The sequence below is a fragment of the Bombina bombina genome, chromosome 6 (assembly GCF_027579735.1).
Source record: "Bombina bombina isolate aBomBom1 chromosome 6, aBomBom1.pri, whole genome shotgun sequence".
NCBI lineage: Eukaryota > Metazoa > Chordata > Amphibia > Anura > Bombinatoridae > Bombina > Bombina bombina.
In genome coordinates this window covers 1119639899-1119667613 of record NC_069504.1, presented here as the reverse complement: position 1 = coordinate 1119667613, position 27715 = coordinate 1119639899, and the positions used below count along the sequence as shown (strand labels likewise).

Here is a 27715-nt window from a genome sequence, read left to right as displayed (position 1 = left end):
ATCTCTTGTCTTCTGATCCCAAAAAATTTGCGGAGACAGAGCCGCATAATCCCCGTTCCATTGTCTGAGTATGCATAACTGTAGAGGCCTGAGATGGAACCAAGCAAATGGAATGATATCCATAACTGACACCATCAGATCAATAACCTCCATACACTGAGTCACTGACGGCCGGGGAGAGGCCTGAAAAGCAAGACAAGAGCTGAAGATCTTTGATCTTCTGGCTTCTGTCAGAAAAATCTTCATTTCTAGGGAATCTATGATGGTTCTCAAAAATACCACTTTTGTAGCTGGAATCAAGGAACTTTTTCCTCAATTCACCTTCTAACCGTGGGAGTGCAGAAAAAAACAACAATATCTCCGTGTGGGGGCTTGCTTGTTGAAGCGATTGCGCCTGAACCAGAATATCGTCCAGATAGGGCGCCACTGCAACACCCTGCAACCGAAGCACCGCCAATAATGCTCCCAAGACCTTTGAGAACATTCTGGGAGCTGTTGCAAGACCGAATGGAAGAGCCACAAACTGAAAAAGTTTGTCTAAAAACACAAATCTCAGAAACTTGTGATGATCCTTGTGGATAGGAATATGCAGATACACATCATTTAAATCCACTGTGGTCATGAACTGACCCTCCTGAACTAAAGGAAGAATGGCACAAATAGTTTCCATCTTGAAAGACGGAACTCTGAGAAACTTGTTCACACTCTTGAGATCTAAAATAGGTCTGAAGGTTTCCTCTTTTTTGGGAACTACGAACAGATTGGAATAGAATCCCAGACCATGCTCCTGAATTGGAACAGGAACTATCACTCCCATATTGGAAAGATCCTGGACACAACGTAAGAATGCCTCTCTCTTTATCTGGTTTACAGATAACCTGGAGAGAAGGAACCTGCCTCTAGGAGGATAAGTCTTGTACTCTAGCTTGTAAAGTCTGCCCCCCACAAGATCCGCTCCCGGATTAGGGGAAGACCCTTCATGCTGTCTTAGAGTTAGTAACCGGCTTCTTAAATTGCTTCCCCTTGTTCCAGGAATGATTGGACTTAGAATGTTCTTGCTTGGAAGAAGAGGGGGAAGGCTTAGCTGAAAAGTTTAGAAAGGAACAAAAATTACTCTGACGTTTTTGTTTATTTCTCTTATCTTGAGAGAGAAAATGTCCCTTACTTCCCGTGATATCAGAAATAATCTCAGCCAGACCCGGTCCAAACAAGGTCTTACCCTTGTAAGGAAAAGACAAAAGCTTAGATTTGGAGGAAACATCCGCAGACCAGGACTTCAACCATAAAGCTTTACGAGCCAGAAATCTTTGCACCCAACTTGATGACTTGAAGAGAAGCATCAGTAATAAAGGAATTCCCCAATTTAAGAGCCTTAATCCTATCCTGAATCTCCTCAAGAGGATTATCTGACCGAATAGAATCAGACAACGCATCTAACCAACAGGCTGCCGCACTAGTGACAGTAGCAAAACACACCGCAGGCTGCCATTGCAACCCCTGGTGAACATACATCCTCTTAAGTAAAGCTTCCATCTTCTTATCCATAGGATCCTTAAAGGAACAGCTATCCTCAATAGGAATAGTAGTTCTGTTAGCCAAAGTGGAAATAGCTCCTTCCACCTTAGGAACAGTTTGCCAAGACTCTATAATAGAATCAGCAATAGGAAACATCTTCTTAAAAATTGGAGAAGGAGAAAAGGAATCCCAGGCTTCTGCCACTCCCATGCAATAATTTCTGGAACATGGTCAGGAACAGGAAACACCACCACAGAAGGAATGTCAAAATACTTCTTAAGCTTACTAGATTTCTTAGGAGTCACTACGACCGTAGAATCAGAATCATCTAAAGTAGCCAAAACCTCCTTAAGTAACAAATTGAGGTGTTCAAGCTTAAATCTGAATGAAACAACCTCAGCATCACAATCTGAAATCTCACCTTCAGATGCTAAAGAAGAATCCTCTTCCTCAGACTTCTGAGAAGAGACATTAGAGATAGCCACTCCTGACAGAGGCCTCTAAATTCTTAAACTTCCTCTTACGCTTCCCCTGCAACATAGGGAAAGCAGATAAAGTCTCAGAAACCGCAGAAGATATATGAATAGCCATATCTTGCAAAGAAACTCCAGCTGGAGTATGAGAGGAAACGCTGGGCACTACATGCGAGGCAAACAAGGATAGGGATGACTGAGGACAAAGCTGCGCCTGAGCAGAAGGCCCCTGAACAGCATCCTCCTTAGATAATGATGGCTCAGACTCAAAAAGTGTATCCCTGTAATGTAATGTTCTCTTAATACAAGAGGAACAAAAAGGTATAGGTGGTTCCATATTAGCCCCCAAACAAAGTGCACGTAACATTTTTCAGGGCCTCTTGGTCCATCTAAATACAAAAAAATAAAGCCCAAATAATTTATTTAAACTTTTAATAAGAAGAAGCCAAAAAGACGTTACTACCCCTTTAAGAGATAAAGTAACGTTATAAAATGACAAGAGACTTCAACTTATATAAAGCAAACAAAAAAATATAGGCACCTCTACAGCTCAGCGAGATTGCTGAAGTGCCTACCTGAACCTGCTGATCAAACGGAGAGAAACAAAAATGATCTGGACTGTAAACCGCTCTGCAGAAAAACCGCCACTCGCACAAAGCCCAGAGCCACACTAAAATCTCTCTGGCACTTCCGGAAAAGGGAAAAGAGAAAACGCGCAAAAAACTACCGCCTCAGCAAGCCCCACCCACCAAAGGCGTAACATTCCTCCCGGCCAGACAAACTCCTCCAAGTAAAAAATTGTTCAAAAATAAACAGACAAACCGCCACTCGCTCACAAAGTAACAAACCGCATTGAGCTATAAAATAAACCTCGTCAGTGCCCTGCATTACAGCCCTCTCTCTAAACAGTATTAACTGTTTAAGTGCCACAAATACATATTAGATAATAAAACATGTAAAATAACATAGCACTTACCATAAAAGTATCTGCCTGGCAGCAGGCAGTTCACAGAGTTTAAAAGGCACTCTTTCCTCCTATGGACCTGTGAAAAATAGAAAAGATTGTGCAACCTTAAACAGGCTTTCTGATAAGAGCAGCAATAAACTGTTTGAGAGGCCCTTTCATGTAGATTTGTTCTCGGCGGGCTTCTTAGTCTGTTTGGACTTATTCCAGGAGTGAGCTGGCTTCCAAGAACTCTTGGGCTGCTCGGACTTGGATAAGTACTGCTGTCGTTGTGACTTGTCAGCAGGGGAGGCATGAAAAATTAGACAGTTGCCATCCCTTAGGCCTATTCTTCTTATCCTGTGGTAGGAAGGCACCTTTCCCTCCGGTAACAGTAGAGATAATGGAGTAAAGCTCTGGACCAAATAAAATCTTCACCTTGAAGGGAAGAGAAAGGAGTCTGGATTTAGAAGTCATATCCGCAGAACAAGACTTCAACTAGAGAGCCTGGCGGGCTAGAACTGCAAAGCCAGAAGCCTTTGCATTTATGCGAATAATCTGCATATTCGCGTCACAGATGAAAGAGTTAGCAATTCTCAGTGCTTTAATTCTCTCCTGAATATCCTTGAGGGGAGTCTCCACCTCTTTGAGCTCCGACAGTGTTACACCAGTAGGTAGCTGCTACAGCTGCCGCCGGTTGAAATAAAAACCCTGTATGTTGAAACATCTTCACCAGAAAAGTTTCCATTTTCTTATCCATAGGCTCTCTAAAAGAAGAACTATCCTACAAAGGGATAGTAGTATGCTTAGTAAGCATAGAGCTAGCACTATCCACCTTAGGGATAGAGCCCCACAAATCTAATTGAAAGTCAAGGACCGGGAATCATTTTTTAAAATTAGATGAGGGGGAAAAAGAAGTTCCTACTCTTTCCCATTCGTTACTACTAATGTTCGCCATCTTAACTGGCACAGAAAAAGTCAGAGGGACCTTCCTATCTTCATAAACCCCGTCTAATTTAGGGATCTTAGCTTCCTCAGGGAGTTTAGCCTCTGGAACCTCTAGCATAGACAGAACCTCCTTTAAGAAAAAACACAGATGCTCAATTTTAAATCTAAAGGAGGGCTCCTTCACTGAAGGAGGTTTAGAAACTGAAGTCTCAGAAAGTTCACCCTCTGAAGCTACAGATGTTAACCCATCCTCTGATAGCTGGGATATAGTAGCTAAATCCGACAAATAGTTTGATGACTCTAGGTTAGGAGAACTATGTTTAACCTTTCTCTTGTGTTTGTAAGAGCAGGGAACGGCACTCAGGGCCGCAGACACCGATGATTGTAACTGCGCGGTAAAGTCTGACAGAAAAAGGCCCCCTCTAGATGGAGGATTAGTTGACCCGCGGGGAACTGCATGTGGAGTGGGTGATGTAGAAAGTAGAAATTTCTCGGGACCCAGATTCCTGAGAAGTAGATGGCTCAGAAGGGCTAATAGCACTATGAGTATTCGGAGGCTTGTCTCCCTTCTTAGACTTTAGAACAGTGTTTAGGCAAATGGAACAAAATCGAGCAGGCGGGCAAACCACAGCCTCCTCACAATATAAGCAGGAATTATTAATCAGTATAAAATGAGCGGAACCTTCTAATGTAGTATCAGAGTCCTCCATAACTTTGTATATACCCACAGAAGGACAAAAAAGAAGAAACTCTTTTATTTAAAAAACGCCCCCTGAATACTCCAAATGGCTGGGGCACTCACCACCTCCTAGACCCAGACAGCTAACAGTGAAAACGCTCTCCTCCGGAATGATCCAGCAGGATCTTGGGAAATGAAAGAGAGAGCACCCGGTCACGTGGTGCGCAAGACAGGCCTGCTACGAAAAAGGGTGCCAAGTTATTATGAGCTGCGCAACACATCAAAAACGAAAGTGAAACCCGTTTGTTCCAAGCCAAAAAAAAAAACAGTCTGTGAGCCCAAAAAGACTCATATTAAGCAGATATAAATCCCCAAGCTGTTCAAATAATCTCCCTGAAGGAGATATTAACCCTTGATCCTATCAAGGTATAAAGGAGTCACACTGTGACCCTGTACAGTGTTTTAAAGTGTATATATATAAAAAAACGGTCTTACCCTCCAGGATCCATGCTGTGGAACAGGCACAGCCTCTCAAGTGTGACAGTTTTGCAGCAGCGCTTCTGACATGGACTTGAGTGTGTATCAGCAAGCAGTGAAACTCGTCAACACTGATTGCACAAGAGCTGTTAGTGACAGTCTGGATGGGTTCGCAGAAAAAAATTCCCTGCATCTGCATCTCTAACCTTCATCAATACTCTCACTGAGGGGTTGACATGATTACTTAAAACTCCAGTCCTTTCTTGAAAGGAACATACCCATTACAGGACTATCCAAATTTTCTGACACTTCTCTGCCACCTCCTATAGTGACGCAAGGCAAAGAATGACTGGGGGATAGGGGAAGTGGGAGGGATATTTAAGTCTTTGGCTGGGGGTGTCTGCCTCCTCCTGGTGGCCAGGTGTTGTATTTCCCAACAGTAAGGAATGAAGTCATGGACTCTCCCTGCCTTAAGGAAGGAAATATATTACTGTCCCAAGGCTATATACATATAACGAACATATAATAAAATAACCTAAGAAGCTTATAGAGTGCCAAATAGAAATATAATACTTACCAATAGGTACCCTACTACTGGAGGAAATCAGTAGGAAACTTAAACCAGAGCTGTGATATAACAGCAGCAGATCTAGAATAGGAGTATAATCAATGATCCAACAGGAAGAGGCAAAGGACAAGTCCCTGCGACACCCGAGAAAGGCTTGTGACTAATTCCCCACAGGTGAAAAATATGTAATTACCCATACTCCAAATACATCCCGCCATTAAGAACTGCAGTCTGAGGGGAAATGGGCCTCAACAATGTGAGAACCCCTCTCACTGAAGAATCAAATGCACATCTTCATTCTTCACCTTACTCCAGCAGAGGCAAAGACAAGACTGGGAGGGGTTTTATAGAGCTATTGGGGTTTGGAAATCTTTGCTTTCTCCTAGTGGCAGGGAAGGGTAATTCCCGGAAGTAACGGGGCATCAAAGTCCTGTAACCCAATTGTACACAATCATCTACTTCCATTAGTTTCACATTAAATTAAAAGGGGCAGTCTGCTTGATTTGCCTGTTTATAAGCCCCTGCAGGCCACTCCATATCTCAGTGCTTTTTAAATCTTGCAAAACAGCCAGACGCTGCTAGTTCATGTGTGCCATATAGATAACAATGTGTTCACTTCCGTGGAGAAGGATGATGGTTATATGAGAACCAGCACTGATGGGCTAAAATGCAAGTTTGCAAAAAGCATTGAGATAAGGGGCAGTCTGCAGCGACTTACATACAAGGTAATCATGAAGGTAAAAAGTATATTAATATAACACTATTGGTTGTGCAAAACTGGGGAATGGTTAATAAGGGCTTATCTTTTTAATTTCCAGGTAGACTGTCCCTAAAATCACCTTTTCTTTACCTTTTTTTCATACAAAACAATGTAACCATGTTTAATTGCTGCACATTTATATTCATCATCAAGAAACTTATGTCCTGTAAGGATCTTGAAAGATGCAGGTACAAATGGCCAATAAGAAAAGAAAAAATAAACTTACTTCTAGCAGTTTTATGCAGCTTGCGATTTCCTTCTTTAGGTTTTCCTCCGCTAAATCCCGTGATCTCTCCTCTAGACGGAGCCTTTTATCCAACGTGAATAAATCACATTTAAAGCCAAGTGACAAACGAAGAAACTCAGTCTAAAAAATAAGGGATATCCATATATTTGATTTTCTGCAGATATCCAATGCACAATAACAAAAAATGCCTCACAGGGATACTGTGTGCGTCAGCAAATTAAAATTTCTGGTTTAAGGTTAAATTTAAAAAACTTAAAGGGAAGGTAAAGTTTTACACTATTCGACACAACCTAGCATCTATCCATTTGACCCTAATCTAGTCGCTAAGTTTTTTATTTTATTACTTTATATTTGTCATTAAAAATTATAGTTAAAAATCCCTACCGCTTCACTCAAGACTCCTCCCAAACACTACTTCCGTCTTCTTAATCTTTTTTACATCTTCAGCGGTCCCATCCGCACTCTGCATCTGTAAAATGTGCGTTCACGCTTCAGCCTCTACATGGGCCAATCACCATTCACGATTTCCAAATGCTCACATGCTAACTTGCATTGCAATATAGTACTGAATGAATATTACTCTATTCATTCATTACTATTTGATATGAGACAGACAGCAGCTGAATAGATTGCTATTTAACGGATTCCTTACTTGAAAGTAATACGCATGCGCAAAACGGTAATGCGCATGGTAAGTAATGTGTTAATAAATTTAATACCGCATGCGCAGATGAGTAGAGGGGCGGATGACGCTGAGGGACGGCCGCCTAACAACCGAAATGTCAATTGGTCATAAAAAAAACGTGATCAAGAGCGGATAAAAATAATAATATATGGGTTGAATTAGAGGACGTAAAGAAAATACTTTCTAAAGGTAATAACTTGATATATACTATACCATATATAAAATGATGAATTAAACTTATATTGATTTTTCAGCCATAATGCTATGCTTGTTAGACATAGAGGTAACTTTACCTTCCATAACCAAAAATGTTTGCCAATCATTAACTAGATCTTTAGCAAAGAGACATCACTCTAGTTGGGCTAACGTGCAGCGTCTCGGAGGAGAATTTACATAATAAATTCCCAAGTAACCAAGGACCGTCTGCCTGTTTAGAAACTTATCTCTGGTAACATAGAAAAGTTGTGTTTTAAAGAGCTAATTGACGGTAGCAAGAAGAGTATGTAAACTGCTGCACCTAATACTTCTAGATTATAAAATAATAAAAATCAGATCAGTATGATTATTGCGGTGGGCAGGGAGTACTTGTCCGAACAGGTCAGGTTTAGTGGGTTTAATTGCGCACAGGTGAAACAACAAAACCACTGATCAGTTCAACCAGGATCACTTCTCCAGATGTGCTGAATGTTGCAGGAAACAATATGGGCGTGCAATGGTTCATACCTCAGGCTATTGTCTGGCATTGCTATTCAAAAACCACGTGTAGGTGTCAGCCTCATAGTAAGTAATGGTACACAACTTCGCTATCTACATGCTGGAGCTCTGTAGTAGACAGTCAAGAGAGTCGCGCACAGAGAATATCTACGTTCATTTTATGGCACTGATTCTTCACCTGAGCATCCAGCAACAACAATTACCCACAACTGAAGCATAGGAACATTTTCACTCATTTTTATTATTAAATATAAAAAATATATTTTGTTTGATCTCCAGCTCATTGTGACATTTTTAGTTACATAGAATACGTACTGCATATGCTAAAGGGTGTCACATTACAGGTTATGCACGTGCCGCCTGTTGCCACATCATCTTATCTGAGCAACTGGAACATTTATTTGCCTTTTGTTAGATCATGTAAACGTCTGATCATTGCCAACCAGAACTTCATTACTTCTTTAAGGTTTCATTGTGTTTTGATGGCTTGTAATTGTGTTATGTATCCTGAACTGTATGCAATTTCACAAAAACTATTTTATATAAAAACAGAAAAAAAGGATATGATTTTGCATTTAAAAATTGATTAAAGGGACATAATACTCATATGCTAAATCGCTTGAAACTGATGAAGTATAACTGTAAAAAGCTGACAGGAAAATATCACCTGAGAATCTCTATGTAAAAAAGATATTTTACCTCACAATTTCCTCAGCTCAGCAGAGTAAGTTCTGTGTAAAAAGTTATACTCAGCTGCTGCCCAGCTGCAGGTAAAAAAAAAATAAAAAAATGAAGAAATGAACAGCAGCCAATCAGCATCAGCAGTGCTGAGGTCATGAACTCTTTTACTGTGATCTCATGAGATTTCACTTAACTCTCATGAGATTTCATAGTAAACTTCCTTTAAACTGAATAGGGAATTAACATGAGAGTGCACGAGGCTCAACCCCTTAGCTGTCCCGGGACAGACATACTGATTTGCTGCTTAGAAGTCCTTTACAATGGGATGTGGCTACTTAACAGCTTTTGAGGTAAAATATCTTTCTTTTTTACATAGAGATGTTCAGGTGATATTTTCTAGTTAGCTTTTTACAGCTATGCTGCATCACTTTCAAGTGTTTCAACATTTGGGTATTATGGCCCTTTAAATTAAGAAAAAACAAAAAACATCTTTGCATGGTTTTCACACTTAGCCTTTGTTTTCTATTGGTGTAGAATATGCACGTATTATGTGTTTGGCAATTTATCTTATTTTTTATTTTATAAATACACTTATGGCTCGAAACGGAAGTGAATTAAAGCAAAATGTGCAGGACAGTGTTTATGACTTTGTTAATCTGGTCTTTTAAGCAGTGTTTCTCTTTAAGGAGCGTTTACCAATTGTGTTTTTGTGAAGGAGACTGTTACTTTACATTATATTGTTCAGTAGAATAAGCTGAAGGTCTCTCTCTGTACCGGTGAGTTTGAGAATCGGGCACGAGAGTGAGAACCCACAGTAGAAGGCTCAGTAGCAGGGTCCAGTAATCTCTATACAGACATTAGCCGAGAAGAAGAAATTACATATCTGCTGCCCATTTATGATATAGTTTTGCAGCTCAGATATGAACATCTAGAATTTGCAGCAATAATGAACTCACCTCCATTTCCTTCTCACTACTTGTGATGCTGCAAAAGAAAAAAACAAATGAAAAATGCTTAAAGGGATAGCCCAGTGTAAAAAACCAAATACTCTTTAAATTAACAAATCATTTTATCTCCTGAGGAGGACATCAGCTGTGAACCAATCAAGAGTGGAATAGATCCATATCCACCAACCACTGGCTTTGCCATTCTCAAGACCAGTACAAGAAATAAAACTGAAAACAAATTGCTCTAATGAAATGGATCCCATAACAAAGGGCCTAAACTTACTTATTTTCTTGATTAGATGTCAGAGAAGCTGTTTGTTCAGCAGCTGGCATGGAACTTTCTAGAAATAAGTAACAAATAATCAGTGAGAATAAACAGACAGGTTCTGAGACTGGGGCAGAGATACTCAGCAGTTTGTGAGGTGTTGCAGAAATAGGACATTTAGCAGCAGATATAAAACTGGCTATAATGTGTTTAAGGCCCAAATCATTTTATCATCTTGTCATTTGATCTGCCTAAAAAGCAAAATCATCTATTTTATGGATTATCTACCATTTTCAATTTACCACAAGTGTCACTGCTGAGGTCACCAACATTAACTTACATTTGTTTTACAGTAGTGCATCAAAACTAGAACATTTTGTAAAATAACTACTGCTGTGTCCTTCCCAGAAATACAATTTAGCAAAATATAATCTAAAAACACATTACTAATACTACCAGCCTCTCATAAAGGAATATTTATTATGAACAAAAAACAAGTCACAGTGCAATATTAAGAAAATATGTTAAATATAGTTATACACAAGCAAACCGTTTTTAAAATAAAAAGAAGAAATAAGAGAACCCAATACTGTACTAGGTTAGATGTCTGCGGCAGGGAGATTGGCAAGAAAAGATAGTCACTCACACTGCTGGTACACAAGCTCCCATGTAGAATGACCAACTTATATTGTTAGAATCAGTTTTATACATCTTCTCTGATATCAGATTGCTTGACCAAACCTCCTTCCAGAGGGGCCAGGGAAAAATCCACCCATCTCTTTTACAACATGTCATAAAGCTCTGAATCCTTGGCTGAAATTATATAATACCTTATAACTTTTATGTATATCTAGCTCATATACACAGATAAGCAATCTCCCCCCCCCACCACTCTTGACATCATTAGAATTAGTTTGATACAAAATATGAGATGGTTGTAATAGTTTCATCATCTAGTGTTATATATGTGATGAAATCATGTCTTTGTACAAGTGTCCTCCTATTGACCTCACCTAGGTTGGGTAGGAGGACACTGGATTTTATAACTTCACTTGTGCTGACATTTTTACTTTGTGCCTCAATACTCTGGAGATATGCAATACCATTTGGTCAAGTGGAACTTAAAAACTATTTATGACAGGAAGGCACAAAGAAGAAGTTAACCCCTTGCAACTAAAATCATAAGGTTTTCATGACGCTGGGATTATGCCTCATGGCTGAACATCAAACTAAATTAAATTTGTTCAAATCTTTCAGTTAGTATTCTGTGGCCACAAACACTTTATATGCACAGTTAGCAATTCACTGTTTATATTGTTCAGATTCTGCTGACAATACCTATCCTTATTGGACAGTGGTGTCCTGGAAAACAGCCCTCTTACACTAAAGCAAAAATACATATTTCAGTATAAAAAAAAAAAAAGCTAAAACAAATCAATAGTTTTTTAAAAAAAATGCCACAAGCATACAGGGAACACAAAATAGCCAGCAGCAAACAGTGTGTTCTTAATGGGGGTTGGTAGAGTAGGTGTGTGGAGGGAAGTGAGGGCATGTTGTCTCTGGAGCAAAAATTGGACAATCTTGCTATATAGCATAGTCTAATACTAGAAACCCAATAAATGATATTAAATTGTTTCCTTTATAGCTTTAAAGGGACATTAAACACCACAAGATATTAATATATTTACATGTTCAAACAACTTTACAATATACTTTCATTATTGTATTCTCTTTTCCTGTAATTTAATTCTGTATATTGTGGACTTTCCAATTCATGTTCAACATGTAAGTGCAGACACAGCTATATTCCACACAGCCATTGGTTGCACACTTTAGTAAGCCATTTATACCCATCCCTAATTGACCTCAGTTTAACCTAAGTTACAATATGGCGGCACCCACTACTTTATGAAAATCAACTTTAGACTTATTTTTACAATATTTAGGCAACTAATATACTTTTTAAAAATACAAGTAAAAAATATACTCAGGCTTATCTTTGTTCTGAATACATCATTCAAGAAATGATTTATTTAGTGTTTAATGTGCCTTTAAATAAAAATAAAGCTCAGTGATAATTTTACCTTCAGGGGGAACCAGTACAGAGGTTTGAGCAGATTTCACATCTGTATCTTCCTGTTAAATATAAAATATACACATCAGCAATTAAAAAAATAAATACATAAAAAAATCCTACAAATCCTGACACAAACATCTCAAACAAATACCCATAAAACTTGGCAAGTAGCCACTTCTGTAACAGATTCACAGTTTGCACATTATAAAAACATTACTGAGAACGAGACTTATTTCCTATCTTAAAGGGACACTGAACCCAATTTTTTTATTTCATGATTCAGATAGAGCATGCAAATTTAAGCAACTTTCTAATTTACTCCTATTAATTTTTTTGATTTAGGACCATGGAAAGCACTTGTTTATTGGTGGGTGAATTTATCCACCAATCAGCAAGAACAACACAGTGTGTTCACAAACAAATGGGCCGGCCTCTAAACTTACATTCTTGCATTTCAAATAAAGATACCAAGAGAATGAAGAAAATTTGATAATAGGAGTAAATTAGAAAGTTACTTAAAATTGCATGCTCTATCTGAATCACAAAAGAAAAAAATTTGGGTTCAGTGTCCCTTTAAATCAGGTCAGACATAGTAGTGAGGGGCAGTTATTGGCCATGTTTAAAAGATACATAGAAGTCACAAACTTTAATGATTGTGATAAAGCGTAAAAAAAATAAAAAATAAAGGGGGAATTTTAAAATGTAAAAATACACACACACACACACAGAGAGAGAGAGAAGGGCTATCTCAGGAACGAACAGCTCAGTGGCTTGTTCTATAGTGATTTTACCACCTGGGAGCAGCCTCTTTTAGCCCAATAGTGCTTTTGGCAGATAATAACTTTCCTGAAGTACATCAGTCTGATCCTGCCTAGTAAGGTCAGTCCAGCACCGAAATACCAATCAATCCCTCTCTGTATAAGGGACATGGCATTTGGGCTTTGTCAGGGAGGTGCAGCCAAAATTCCATGTCTGGTTTCCCCCATCACCCTTAGGGAGACTTCCCCAGAGTCATAATACAAATACATACAGAAAGAGAGAAGTGCTCTACCAGAAATGAGCAGCAGCTCAGCAGCTTGTTCTATGGTGAGTTACCACCTGGGAGCAGCTGAAATGATCATCTGGGGTTGCCATGTTGCTGATTCAGAGGAGAATTGTCTGGTATCTCTGGGCTGGACTGACCTTGTTAGGTGGGATCAGACTGATATTTCAGGAAAGTTCTCTCTATGAAAAGTACAATTAGGCTTAAAGAGGCTGCTCCCGAGAGAGAGAGAGCGCGGGAGCGCCTCTGCTCCCGAGAGAGAGAGAGAGCGCCTCTGCTCCCGAGAGAGAGAGAGAGAGAGCGCGGGAGCGCCTCTGCTCCCGAGACAGAGAGAGAGAGAGAGAGCGCGGGAGCGCCTCTGCTCCCGAGAGAGAGCAAGCGCGGGAGCGCCTCTACTCCCGAGAGAGAGAGAGAGAGAGAGAGAGAGAGAGCGCGGGAGCGCCTCTGCTCCCGAGAGAGAGAGAGAGAGAGAGCGCGGGAGCGCCTCTGCTCCCGAGAGAGAGAGAGAGAGAGAGAGCGGGAGCGCCTCTGCTCCCGAGAGAGAGAGAGAGAGAGAGAGAGAGCGCGGGAGCGCCTCTGCTCCCGAGAGAGAGAGAGAGAGAGAGAGAGAGAGAGAGAGAGAGAGCCCGGGAGCGCCTCTGCTCCCGAGAGAGAGATAGAGCGTGGGAGCGCCTGTTAGGTGGGATCAGACTGATATTTCAGGAAAGTTCTCTCTATGAAAAGTACAATTAGGCTTAAAGAGGCTGCTCCCGAGAGAGAGAGCGTGGGAGCGCCTCTGCTCCCGAGAGAGAGAGAGAGAGCGCCTCTGCTCCCGAAAGAGAGAGAGAGAGAGAGAGAGAGAGAGGGAGCGCCTCTGCTCCCGAGAGAGAGAGAGAGCGCGGGAGCGCCTCTACTCCCGAGAGAGAGAGAGAGAGAGAGAGAGAGCGGGAGCGCCTCTGCTCCAGAGAGAGAGAGAGAGAGCGCCTCTGCTCCCGAAAGAGAGAGAGAGAGAGAGAGAGAGCGCGGGAGCGCCTCTGCTCCCGAGAGAGAGAGAGAGCGCCTCTGCTCCCGAAAGAGAGAGAGAGAGAGAGCGCGGGAGCGCCTCTGCTCCCGAGAGAGAGAGAGAGCGCGGGAGCGCCTCTACTCCCGAGAGAGAGAGAGAGAGAGAGAGAGAGAGAGAGAGCGGGAGCGCCTCTGCTCCAGAGAGAGAGAGAGAGAGCGCGGGAGCGCCTCTGCTCCCGAGAGAGAGAGAGAGAGAGCGCGGGAGCGCCTCTGCTCGAGAGAGAGAGAGAGCGTCTCTGCTCCCGAGAGAGAGAGAGAGAGAGCGCGGGAGCGCCTCTGCTCCCGAGAGAGAGATAGAGCGTGGGAGCGCCTCTGCTCCCGAGAGAGAGAGAGAGAGCGCGGGAGCGCCTCTGCTCGAGAGAGAGAGAGCGCGGGAGCGCCTCTGCGAGAGCGAGAGAGAGAGAGCGTGCGGGTGCCTCTGCTCCCGAGAAAGAGAGAGAGAGAGAGAGAGAGAGAGCGGGCGCCTCTGCTCCCGAGAGAGAGAGCGTGCGGGTGCCTCTGCTCCCGAGAGAGAGAGAGAAAGAGAGAGAGAGAGCGTGCGGGTGCCTCTGCTACTGAGAGAAAGAGAGAGAGAGAGAAAGAGAGAGAGAGCGCGGGAGCGCCTCTGCGAGAGAGCGCGGGAGCGCCTCTGCGAGAGAGCGCGGGAGCGCCTCTGCGAGAGAGCGCGGGAGCGCCTCTGCGAGAGAGCGCGGGAGCGCCTCTGCGAGAGAGCGCGGGAGCGCCTCTGCGAGAGAGCGCGGGAGCGCCTCTGCGAGAGAGCGCGGGAGCGCCTCTGCGAGAGAGCGCGGGAGCGCCTCTGCGAGAGAGCGCGGGAGCGCCTCTGCGAGAGAGCGCGGGAGCGCCTCTGCGAGAGAGCGCGGGAGCGCCTCTGCGAGAGAGCGCGGGAGCGCCTCTGCGAGAGAGCGCGGGAGCGCCTCTGCGAGAGAGAGAGAGCGCGGGAGCGCCTCTGCGAGAGAGAGAGAGCGCGGGAGCGCCTCTGCGAGAGAGAGAGAGCGCGGGAGCGCCTCTGCGAGAGAGAGAGAGCGCGGGAGCGCCTCTGCGAGAGAGAGAGAGCGCGGGAGCGCCTCTGCGAGAGAGAGAGAGCGCGGGAGCGCCTCTGCGAGAGAGAGAGAGCGCGGGAGCGCCTCTGCGAGAGAGAGAGAGCGCGGGAGCGCCTCTGCGAGAGAGAGAGAGCGCGGGAGCGCCTCTGCGAGAGAGAGAGAGCGCGGGAGCGCCTCTGCGAGAGAGAGAGCGCGGGAGCGCCTCTGCGAGAGAGAGAGCGCGGGAGCGCCTCTGCGAGAGAGAGAGCGCGGGAGCGCCTCTGCGAGAGAGAGAGCGCGGGAGCGCCTCTGCGAGAGAGAGAGCGCGGGAGCGCCTCTGCGAGAGAGAGAGCGCGGGAGCGCCTCTGCGAGAGAGAGAGCGCGGGAGCGCCTCTGCGAGAGAGAGAGCGCGGGAGCGCCTCTGCTCCCGAGAGAGCGCGGGCGCCTCTGCTCCCGAGAGAGCGCGGGAGCGCCTCTGCGAGAGAGAGAGAGAGAGAGAGCGTGGGCGCCTCTGCTCCCGAGAGAGAGAGAGAGAGAGAGAGAGAGAGAGTGCGGGCGCCTCTGCTCCCGAGAGAGAGAGAGAGAGCGCGGGAGCGCCTCTGCTCCCGAGAGAGCGCGGGAGCGCCTCTGCTCCCGAGAGAGCGCGGGCACGCCTCTGCTCCCGAGAGAGCGCGGGCGCGCCTCTGCTCCCGAGAGAGCGCGGGCGCGCCTCTGCTCCCGAGAGAGCGCGGGGCGCCTCTGCTCCCGAGAGAGCGCGGGCGCCTCTGCTCCCGAGAGAGCGCGGGCGCCTCTGCTCCCGAGAGAGCGCGGGCGCCTCTGCTCCCGAGAGAGCGCGGGCGCCTCTGCTCCCGAGAGAGCGCGGGCGCCTCTGCTCCCAAGAGAGCGCGGGCGCCTCTGCTCCCAAGAGAGCGCGGGCGCCTCTGCTCCCAAGAGAGCGCGGGCGCCTCTGCTCCCAAGAGAGCGCGGGAGCGCCTCTGCAAGAGAGAGAGAGCGTGGGCGCCTCTGCTCCCGAGAGAGAGAGAGATAGATAGAGAGAGAGAGTGCGGGCGCCTCTGCTCCCGAGAGAGAGAGAGAGAGCGCGGGAGCGCCTCTGCTCCCGAGAGAGCGCGGGAGCGCCTCTGCTCCCGAGAGAGCGCCTCTGCTCCCGAGAGAGCGCGGGAGTGCCTCTGCTCCCGAGAGAGCGCGGGAGCGCCTCTGCTCCCGAGAGAGCGCGGGAGCGCCTCTGCTCCCGAGAGAGCGCGGGAGCGCCTCTGCTCCCGAGAGAGCGCGGGAGCGCCTCTGCTCCCGAGAGAGCGCGGGAGCGCCTCTGCTCCCGAGAGAGCGCGGGAGCGCCTCTGCTCCCGAGAGAGCGCAGGAGCGCCTCTGCGAGAGAGAGAGCGCGGGCGCCTCTGCGAGAGAGAGAGCGTGGGCGCCTCTGCGAGAGAGAGAGAGAGAGAGCGTGGGCGCCTCTGCTCCCGAGAGAGAGAGCGTGGGCGCCTCTGCTCCCGAGAGAGAGAGAGAGAGAGAGCGCGCAGGCGCCTCTGCTCCCGAGAGAGAGAGCGAGCGCGGGCGCCTCTGCTCCCGAGAGAGCGCGGGCGCCTCTGCTCCCGAGAGAGCGCGGGCGCCTCTGCTCCCAAGAGAGCGCGGGCGCCTCTGCTCCCAAGAGAGCGCGGGCGCCTCTGCTCCCAAGAGAGCGCGGGAGCGCCTCTGCGAGAGAGAGAGAGCGGGAGCGCCTCTGCGAGAGAGAGCGCGGGCGCCTCTGCTCCCGAGAGAGAGAGAGCGCGGGCGCCTCTGCTCCCGAGAGAGAGAGAGCGTGGGCGCCACTGCTCCCGAGAGAGAGAGCGTGGGCGCCTCTGCTCCCGAGAGAGAGAGAGCGTGGGCGCCTCTGCTCCCGAGAGAGAGAAAGAGAGCGCGGGCGCCTCTGCTCCCGAGAGAGAGAAAGAGAGCGCGGGCGCCTCTGCTCCCGAGAGAGAGAGAGAGAGCGCGGGCGCCTCTGCTCCCGAGAGAGAGAGAGAGAGAGAGCGCGGGTGCCTCTGCACCCGAGAGAGAGCGCGGGCGCCTCTGCTTCCGAGAGAGAGAGAGCACGGGCGCCTCTGCTTCCGAGAGAGAGCGCGGGAGCCTCTGCTTCCGAGAGAGAGAGCGCGGGCGCCTCTGCTCCCGAGAGAGAGAGAGCGCGGGCGCCTCTGCTCCCGAGAGAGAGAGCGCGGGCGCCTCTGCTCCCGAGAGAGAGAGCGCGGGCGCCTCTGCTCCCGAGAGAGAGAGCGCGGGCACCTCTGCTCCCGAGAGAGAGAGCGCGGGCACCTGCTCCCGAGAGAGCGCGGGCACCTCTGCTCCCGAGAGAGAGCGCGGGCACCTCTGCTCCCGAGAGAGAGCGCGGGCACCTCTGCTCCCGAGAGAGAGAGAGCGCGGGCGCCTTTGCTCCCGAGAGAGAGAGAGCGTGGGCGCCTCTGCTCCCGAGAGAGAGAGAGAGCGCGGGCGCTTCTGCTCCCGAGAGAGAGAGAGTGCGGGCGCCTCTGCTCCCGAGAGAGAGAGAGCGCGGGCGCCTCTGCTCCCGAGAGAGAGAGAGAGAGAGAGAGAGAGAGAGCGCGGGCGCCTCTGCTCCCGAGAGAGAGAGAGCGCGGGCGCCTCTGCTCCCGAGAGAGAGAGAGCGCGGGCGCCTCTGCTCCCGAGAGAGAGCACGGGCGCCTCTGCTACTGAGAGAGAGAGTGAGAGAGAGAGTGAGAGAGAGAGTGAGAGAGAGAGAGAGAGCGCGCGGGTGCCTCTGCTCCCGAGAGAGCGAGCGTGCGGGTGCCTCTGCTCCTGAGAGAAAGAGAGAGAGAGAGAGAGAGAGAGAGAGAGCGGGCGCCTCTGCTCCCGAGAGAGAGAGAGAGAGCGCGCGGGTGCCTCTGCTCCCGAGAGAGAGAGAGAGTGCGGGCGCCTCTGCTCCCGAGAGAGAGCGCAGACACCTCTGCTCCCGAGAGAGAGAGAGCGCAGGCGCCTCTGCTCCCGAGAGAGAGAGTGCGGGCACCTCTGCTCCCGAGAGAGAGAGCGCGCGAAAGCCTCTGCTCCCCAGAAAGTTTAACCCCTTAAATGACAGCTGAAGACCCCTCAGGACATGTGAAGTTTAAGTAGATCTTTGTGGGGGTTAAAGGAGCAGTAGATGATTCAGATATAGCATGCATTTTTAATGAAGAGAATTAAGCAAATTTGATGAAAGTAGAAAATTGAAATGTTGCTTACAATTGTATGTCTGTCAGAATTATGAAAGAAAAAATGTGTCTCTCATGTCCCTTTAATAATGTTACTGAATTATCACCAAATAATCATAAAGAACAGCAGGATATAGGTAGAGGAAATGCTGGTGAGTTAATAGTAGCAAGAGAAACTAAACCATAAACACTCACCAGAATCTTCACTGCATCTTCATTAGACCCTGCAGGTGACACTGAATAGCAGAACTGTCATTAGCCTTGTTTAATCATGGTCCTAGAACCATAACATTATCTGGAAGATCATTCCATGTACCCACTTCCAAGTTTTCACTAAGTAAATAAACAGAACTCTTCTCTCGTTTGTAAAAAAAATATTTTCTCTTGAATTTTTATTTTAAATATAAAACATACTATATTCTAATATATACAATTACGTCTTGAGCATTTTTTGCGACTGTTTCCAACAATGTATAACATTGTTACAGTGTTGCCATATAGTGCAGACACGTGTACACTCCTGAGACTAGAGATCCACTTCAACAAATTATACAAAGAGAATACAGTTAATAAGAGTTTTTAAAATGACTTGCTCTGAATCATGAGCATTTCATTTTTACATTTCTATCTGTCTAAAAGGGACTTGATACCAAAGTGTTGAAGCATTTGAAAGTGGACTAAAAAAATACTACCTAAAAATATGTAAAAAAGTATTTTTTTTTACCTCCAAATATCCTTAACTACATCCCATGGTAAAAAGGACTTAAAGCAGCCAATCAGGATGCTAGTCATGGGACTTGCAAGGGAGGGTGCATTTGGCACGTGCAGACAAAGTCATGTAATTTCCCTACTCAGTTTAAAGGGAAACTGAACCCACATTTTTTCTTTTGTGATTCAGATACAGCAGCAATTTTAAGCAACTTTCTAATTTACTCATATTATCAATTGTTCTCCGTTCTCTTGCTATCTTTCTTTGAAAAAGAAGGCATCTAGGCTTTTTTGGTTTAGGACTCTGGACAGCACTTTTTTCTTGGTGGATGAATTTATCCACCAATCAGCAAGAGCAACTCAGATTGTTCACCAAAAATGGGCCGGCATCTAAACTTACATTCTTGCATTCAACTAAAGATACCAAGAGAATGAAGAAAATTTAATAGGTGTAAATTAGAAAGTTGCTTAAAATGTCATGCTCTATCTGAATCACAAAAGAAAAAAATTGGGTTCAGTGTCCCTTTAAGGAAATTTACTATGAAATCTTGCAAGATTTAAGTAAAATCCCATGAGATCATAGTTTAACAAAGTGTGACATCAGCACTGATGAAGCAGATTGGCTGTTATTTTTTTTTGCCTTCAACATGCAGCTGCTCGAAAAGCACTTGTGAGCTGAAGAAATTTTGAGGTAAAATCTTCCATTTTTACATAGAGATGTTAAGATGTTATTTTATTGTCAACTCCCTCAAATGATTTAGCATATAGATATTATGTTCCTTTAAATATGAAAATGACCATTTTTGTAATTGGATCATGGAGCAGAGCGATTTCTAGACCAGTGCAGTAACGCATTTATATTTCAACCTAACTATTCACAGGAAAGGACTCAGATCAACACTGTCAAAAGACTTTGCAAGGGGTACAATTAAATGCTTTGTTCTATTTTATGTGCAGGTGTTTTCTTATGCAAACGGATTTTAAATAAATGACTTGTGCCCATTCTGTATTGCTATTAGAGGCCGGTACATTCAGGATTTAAAAAGGGACACACAACAGTGTTAAATTATTTGAAAACATTTATTTTGCAATGCAGTGCTAAATTGTTCATTTATATGGTATAAGTTTAAAGTCTCCTATTTTGCCCATACTAGATCTCTTGAGTAGGCAATAAAAGTCTGTAGCTGGGTAACATTCACAGACTTACTCACATACTGGCAAAAGGGTCAGCAACACACTAAGTATCAACACTCTCAGCATAAGTCTCTAGCAGCCAAGAAGTTAAAAAAAAAACACAACTTATATTGGAATCAGTATTCATTAGATTTTACATATTTTTTGATCACTTCATTACACCCAGAAGGTTGTCACACTGCACCATACTAGAATTACCTTCATGTAGTTTGGCTTCTAATGACTCTGCCCCAGAATCCTTTGCAGGTGAAACTTCAGAGGGAGCATGGTTCGTTTCCATTACAAGCAAATCTGTGTCCGGTTCTGAATAAGAAAATACACAGAAATTACACTTGCTCACTAACACAACCAGACAGACCAATTAAGATTTTAGAATGACAACATGCCTAGAATAAAGATATTTCCCACTAACCCACTGCTGTACAGGATAATGTAAAACTACAATGTATGTATGTATTGGGTACTTGGAAAGCGCAGCTAATCACCCGTAAGGGTCTCAAGGCGCTGCTCATTTTATCAACCTCGAAAGGATGAAAGGCTGAGTGGACCTCGCCGGGGATCAAACCTGCAACCCTTGAGTTGCTACACAGCTCAGCCACAGTGCCTTAGCATGCTGAGCTATCTGTCCAGCCAAAGAAATGAAGTAGGAATAATAGCACATTTGATTGCACTGAACTGTATATGCTCTTTGTAACATAACGACCATGATGTACCCTGTACATTGCTGGTCATTAAAGGTTTTCAGGCCATAATAGGAGCACCATACTATTAGGACCTCCCTCCCTCCTGCAGAAATCCTGGAATAGCGCAGTTTTGATGCTGGTGGCGAGACCACTCTATTATAAAAGCAAATTCAAACAGAGCATACAATGTAGAACAATATTCCAGAGTACTTTGTTCTTTTGGTATCTTTGTTGAATTACTAAATTTACTGTGCTTTTTTGTAATAAAAAAAAAAAAAGTGCCAGTACTCACTGATTATTGATTGATATATTGTGCTCAGTAATTTAGAGGAAAGCAAAGGCACAATGTTATTTACAATGTCTGATGCATTTTGCAGACCCTCTTGTGAATACTAAAGTATTTACATGATGATTATAAATATTAACTATTATGAGATGGCAGCGGTGGGGGTACTTAGGGGTACTTAGTACCACAAAAAAGCCCTCTTTTCCTTTTTATAAGTTTTACATTTACAGTATAAGCACCATTTTGATGTGATATTTTAAATGAGTATTGCATAATAGACATGAACAGGCAACACATTCCTTTTGCCTGAAGATTGTTTTCAGATTATTTGTGAGGTTAATTTTGGCAAAAACAATTCTCGTTTGACTCAGAATAATCGATAAAGAAATGTATTCATAACGAAATTCATTCAATGCTAATGTCAACAGGAAGCCAATAGAAAAGCCATTTTAACAAAATAACTTACATTACGGAATGCCAATAACTAAAAGAACCCGTCTTTCAACACTGACAGGAGAACATAGAACTTCAAGACATTTTTTTTTTAAAGAGAATTTAATGAATTCATTTAAATTAAAAGCTTGTGATAGTTCAATACAAATTAAATTATTCAACACCTTTTCCACTATCGTATTGTCTCACCCCCTTGTAACATTTTAATTCCCACCCATACAATCTTTCCGTACCATCTTATCTGCAATCCCCTCCTCCATCCCACACCATAGGTTAGCAATGGGGAAGCTAGCATAGCACTAAATGCAAAGTGTGTAGTAGAGTAAAACAAGGAACATAAGTAGAGTAAAAGTAGTATGGGTAGAAGTAAAGTATCCACATTCATCACCTTCATACACACCTGCTCCTTAAAAATATATGAAGCTATCTTTGCAATCTGTTTACTAAGATCTTGTGAAATTCCTTCAACATGAACAAAAGCAGTATCTCTCAGAAGCCCAACTTAATTATCAGAGATCTATCTCTTCCAATTACGCTTTAGTAGAGGGAGGGAACTACGGATGGATTATGGTGTGGATTACTGTGCATTGCATGAATACTACAACAACCTCTGTCTTGTGCATCTCTATACACTAACTCATGTGTATTCCACGTATTTGCAAAGCATCTTATCAGACTTTCAGGCTAGCCTACAGCATGATGTTATCATGAACTCCTGCCTCTAGGACAACACTAGTTATGGCTTGAACAAATGGAAGAATACAAGACTAAGCAAAAAAAATGTGCAAAACTCTGTTGGACAATAGTAACTATCTGTTCCCAAATAGGATTTGGCATTGACTGACCACCACTAAGCTTGTGATTTAATTGAGAAGCCATCCTGGAATATCAATCACAGAGATTGAACAAAACTGTTCTCTGTCCAAGCCAGAATTGGAGACACCTCCCTCATCAGCAGGGAATCGAGCTCCCCCCTGATTATTGATGTAAGCCACTGCTGTGACTGATTTGTCTGACGGCAAATGAAGATAAGTCTCTTCTTTCAGAAGAGAACAATACAGAAGAGCCCTGAAAATTGCATGAAGTCTCAACACATTTATTGGCAATCACACCTCCCGAGGAGACCAAACTCCCTGTTCCCTCTGGGACCCCCAGACTGCGCCCCAACTTGAAAGCCTTGCATCTGTCATGATCACAGTCAAATTTGGATGGACAAAGGATGCCCCTTGAACAATGGACTGATTTAGCCACTAAACAGGGATTATCTTGTTCTAAAATCCAGAAGAATGACAACGGACTGTAATCCCTGCACCACTGATGAAGCATACAAAGCTTAAGAGGTCTCTCATAAAACCAAGAAAAAAGAATAGCATCTGAATCTGCCATCATCAGACATAATACTTCCATACAAAGAACTACAGAAAGAAAAGGAACCAACTGAAGATTTGCACAAGCTGTGAGAAGTTTCAGCCTCCTCTGATCCGTCAAGGAAAGTCTCATGGAGACAATCTATTATAACACCTAGGAAGGTAACTCTGTATTGAGGAGTAAGAGAACTCTTTAGAAAATTATTTTTTTAACAATGCATTGGAAGAAGCAACATAAGTCTGTTAGTATGAGATACCTGGACGATATCATGGTACAGGCTCCATCTTTAAATTTAGCAGTAAGGAACCACCAAAACACCCTGAAAAAAATTCTGGGAGTAGTAGCCAGACCAAATGGAAGAGCAACAAATTGAAAATGCTTATCCAGGAATGCAAATCTTAGACAATAATTATACCTGTAAATGGGGATATGAAGATAAGCATCCTTCAAATCTGTTGCGGATATAAATTGTCTTTGCTGAGCAAGAATAGTCTGAATTGTTTCCATTTTGAAAGAAGGAACCCTGAGATACTTGTTTAAAGTCTTTAAATCCAAAAAAGGCCTGTAAGCTCCCTCCTTTTTGGAACAATAAAGAGGTTGGAATAAAACCCAATGCTGTTCTGACCTCGGAACTGGGACTATTACTCCCACAGACTCCAGATTGATGAGTGACTGAAAGAAGGCTCTTGCCTTCACAGGATTCTTTAGAACATGAGGTTGGGAGGCTTCAATTTGAAACCAATTCTGTATGCCTGGGAAACTATATTTACAATCCATGGATTCTGAACAGAAAAGCCCCCTGAAAAAAGCGTAATCTTCTCCTTACCAAAAGGTTCTGGATTGGGGCCGCACCTTCATCTGGACTTGGTAGACCGGTTTCTTGTATTGCTTTGACTTGTTCTGGTTGGGATTTGGCTTCAAAGAAAATCTGGAAGAACCCTGTTTTTGAGTGGTAGGAGGAGGATTTTTGGTTTCTAGATTGACTAAAGGAACAAAAAGTATAAGACCTGGCTTTACCCTTAGACTTCTTATCTTATGTAAAAAAAAACTTGGTACTTTCCAATTATCTGGATGCCAGCTATCAGGGGGGCACACAATTCCTATATATTATAAATTAGAATTATTATATATTATTGCTCCCCCTTATGGCTGGCGTCCAGATAAAGAAAAACTAGCAAAAGCTCCTTTGTACCAGTCACAGCAGAAATAATAGCATCTAGACCAGGCCCAAACAAAAATTTTCTCTGAAAAGGAAGAGACAAAAGCCTAGATTTAGAAACCATGTTAGCTAAGCTTACCGTGATTTCAACCATAAGGTCCTCCTTGTCAAAACAGCTAATGCCATATTCTTAGCATTGATCTTAATGTGAAGAACAGCATCACAAATTAAAGCATTAGCTGTCTTAAGGAGTTTTAACTGATCACCAGCAGATACCTTGGAAAACCTTCACACCAAAAAGAGCAGAAACTGCAGTAACAAAAGCAAACACTAATTGCCAGCCTAAAGAGAAAACTTTAAAAGAAAAGAGGGGGAGACCAATGGCACTTCTGGGATAATTTCCAGATGTAATAGTATATAATACTGGAGTCTGCGGTGCTGTGTACTTAGTTGCAACTTGGAAGACTGAGCGTGGTTAAATTAATAACCACTAGGAGTTGTACACGAATAGCACTCGTGAGCTTTGTGAATGAACTGGAATTAACCACGTATTACAAAAAGACTAATCAGTGATTGAAATGATAACTTTCTCAAGGTATACAAAAACTACACTAAATTAAAACTTAACATTTATTGATTAAACAGTGCTAAAATTAGCGGAAAACTACATATAGTTAAAAAAGCTCCTGTGTTTTAGCTGCTAGCTTCGATTAGTGCTATGTTAAAAACCATAAAGGCTATCTATTAGGATATAGCCGTTATTATATGTATTAAAAGGAGAACCAGAACTCATAATTAGACCGGCTTTTTTAGAGAGTGGCTGCTACCCAATTTGCAATTACTGCTGGGGAACCATATTGCCACCCCGGCAATCTAACCAACAACAAAAAGCCACTTCATTTTTACAAAATAACATTAGCCGAGTCACAGGTATGACTGTTTCAGGAGCTCTATAGTACCTTACTATCACCGGCAAATCAGACTGTTACACCGGTGTTAAATGATATAATAATATGAGCGCTGAATCCTAACAACTCCTAGTGGTTATTAATTTAACCACGCTCAGTCTTCTAAAGAGAAAACTTGCTTGCTGTACAACCTTTCTATGGAAAGACTATCCATATGGCCTTCAAAAGAGGTACTATATTCAAGAAGAATAGTAGCAAGTCTAGCCAGAGTAGAAATCGCCCCATCCACTTTAGGGATAGTTTTCCAAAGCTCTGTATTAGTAGCAGGCAAGGGAAGCAACATCTTATATTTTAAAGCAGGATTAAAAAGGATACCTGACATACATCACTCTATAGAAATAAATTCAGAGATATCATTTGGAACTGGAAAAATCCTCTGGAGACTTATCAGTAGGTTTAACATTCAAATACACTTTCTTAAACTTATCCTTAGAAACCTTAATATCCTGAACTCCTAAGGTACAGAACACTTCTCTTAAGAGAGTGAAGATGTTCAAGCTTAAAAAGAAGAAGATGACTGTTTCTTGGTCAAAAACTGACTTCTGATCATCTGAAAAAGTAAATTTATGCTTACCTGATAAATTAATTTCTTCTACGATACGACGAGTCCACGGATTTCATCCTTACTTGTGGGATATTAACCTCCTGCTAACAGGAAGTAGCAAAGAGCACCACAGCAGAGCTGTATATATAGCTCCACCCTTCCCTCCACCCCCAGTCATTCGACCAAAGGTTTAGAAAGAGAAAGGAAAAGCTAAAAGATGCAGAGGTGACAAGTTATAAAAAGAAAATATAATTTAAATCTGTCTGAAAAACGTCAGGGAGGGCCATGGACTCGTCGTATCATAGAAGAAATTAATTTTTCAGGTAAGCATAAATTTATTTTTCTTCTACAAGATACAACGAGTCCACGGATTTCATCCTTACTTGTGGGATACAATACCAAAGCTACAGGACACGGATGAAATGGGAGGGACAAGACACAGACCTAAATGGAAGGCACCAATGCTTGAAGAACCTCTCTCCCAAAAACAGCCGCAGAAGGAGCAAAAGTATCAAATTTGGAAAAAGTATGAAGAGACGACCAAGTCGCAGCCTTACAAATCTGCTCAACAGAAGCATCGTTTTTAAAAGCCCATGTGGAAGCCACAGCCCTAGTAGAATGAGCCGTAATTCTTTCAGGAGGCTGCTGTCCAGCAGTCTCATATGCCAGGCGGATGATACTCCTCAGCCAAAAAGAAAGGGAGGTAGCCGTAGCTTTCTGACCCCTACGCTTTCCGGAACAATGAATAATGAAGATGATTGATGGAAATCTTTAGTTGCCTGTAAGTAAAATTTCAATGAAAATAATCTGCAGCCCTACTGACTGTTAGAAATAATAAATATAATAATAAATATAATGTCAAGCTGCCTCTCCCAGTGTCCAGCCCTATGCAGATATAAGCAATATGCATGCAATATAAGGATCTTCAGTAACACCCTCAGTGATACAGGTCTACTGTTTACCCCTTCCCTTGCAGGGAAAAAAATGTCAGCCAATTCTGATATAACAAGTCTCAGAAATAAAAGACTGAGCATACCTCAATGCTGCTTGTAGCATGACACCATTCTCCACACTGAAGATTTATCTTGCACTAACCTTCAGAACCTCTGTGGGAACCAAAATGGATCTTAGTTACAACTGCTAAGATCATCAACCTCAGGGCAGAAATCTTCTTCCATATCTCCCTGAGGAAAATAGTACACACCTGTACCATTTAAAATAAAAAACTTCTTGATTGAAGAATCTAAAACTAACACCTCACTTTACCTCTTCCTCTTACTAACACAGGTAAAGAGAATGACTGGGGGTGGAGGGAAGAGAGGAGCTAAATATACAGCTCTGCTGTGGTGCTCTTTGCCACTTCCTGTTAGCAGGAGGTTAATATCCCACAAGTAAGGATGAAATCCATGGACTCGTCGTATCTTGTAGAAGAAATACCTAATTTCCTCAGATTTTCCTCTTACCAAGGTGTATTTGATTTAAATCAAATTGATATAAATCCTGATTTAAATCAAAATTTAAATAACTAGTCAGTAAGGCACTTTTAAATAATTGGTTTTCATTTTTAGAATAATTTTTGAGGTTATTTTTCCAGTTACATGTCAGGGTGCCAGGAATCAGACTGAGACGAGAAGTGCAAAAATAATCACACCTTTATTAATAGCGAAAAATTATAAAAAGTCCACAAGTCAAATAAGCCAGGAAACAAAACCAGAGTTGGTAGCCAGACGAGCCAAGTCAGGAGCCAAAGCGAGTAGTCAGACGAGCCGGAATCAGGAACAAGGAGAACAGCAGAGTCAGGAACAAGCCAGAGATTAGGAACCAGGAGGGAAGTCAGACAGCCAGGTAATACACAGGAGCTCTCACAAACAGGTCTGAGACAATGCAAGGGCAAAGCTTACTGAACAGAGGCCCTTTAAATAATAAGTGATGACATCACAATTCTGAGACTGCATCCTGTCTCACACGGATGATGTACACCAGTCTGGCCATAAAAGGAAGTGCAGGAAATGAGCAGCATCACAGAGTATGCACCAGAGTCAGCAAGAGAGGTGAGTAAAATGGCTGCCAGCAGCACACGGCAAACAAAACAGGGGAAAAACCC

General features: G+C 43.8%; 1 protein-coding gene across 1 annotated transcript in view; it reads right to left on the bottom strand.

Annotated features, from left to right (window-relative positions):
• Positions 1-27715, bottom strand: part of IRAG2 (inositol 1,4,5-triphosphate receptor associated 2) — a 530761-nt gene that overhangs the window by 98517 nt on the left and 404529 nt on the right. Inside the window, exons 26-31 of the mRNA XM_053719704.1 lie at positions 20349-20453; positions 18444-18484; positions 11987-12038; positions 9921-9978; positions 9647-9674; positions 6590-6730 (exon numbers count right to left, since the gene is read on the bottom strand). Of these exons, the coding sequence (XP_053575679.1) occupies positions 6590-6730; positions 9647-9674; positions 9921-9978; positions 11987-12038; positions 18444-18484; positions 20349-20453 (425 nt within the window). The remainder of the gene's footprint in view (positions 1-6589; positions 6731-9646; positions 9675-9920; positions 9979-11986; positions 12039-18443; positions 18485-20348; positions 20454-27715) is intronic.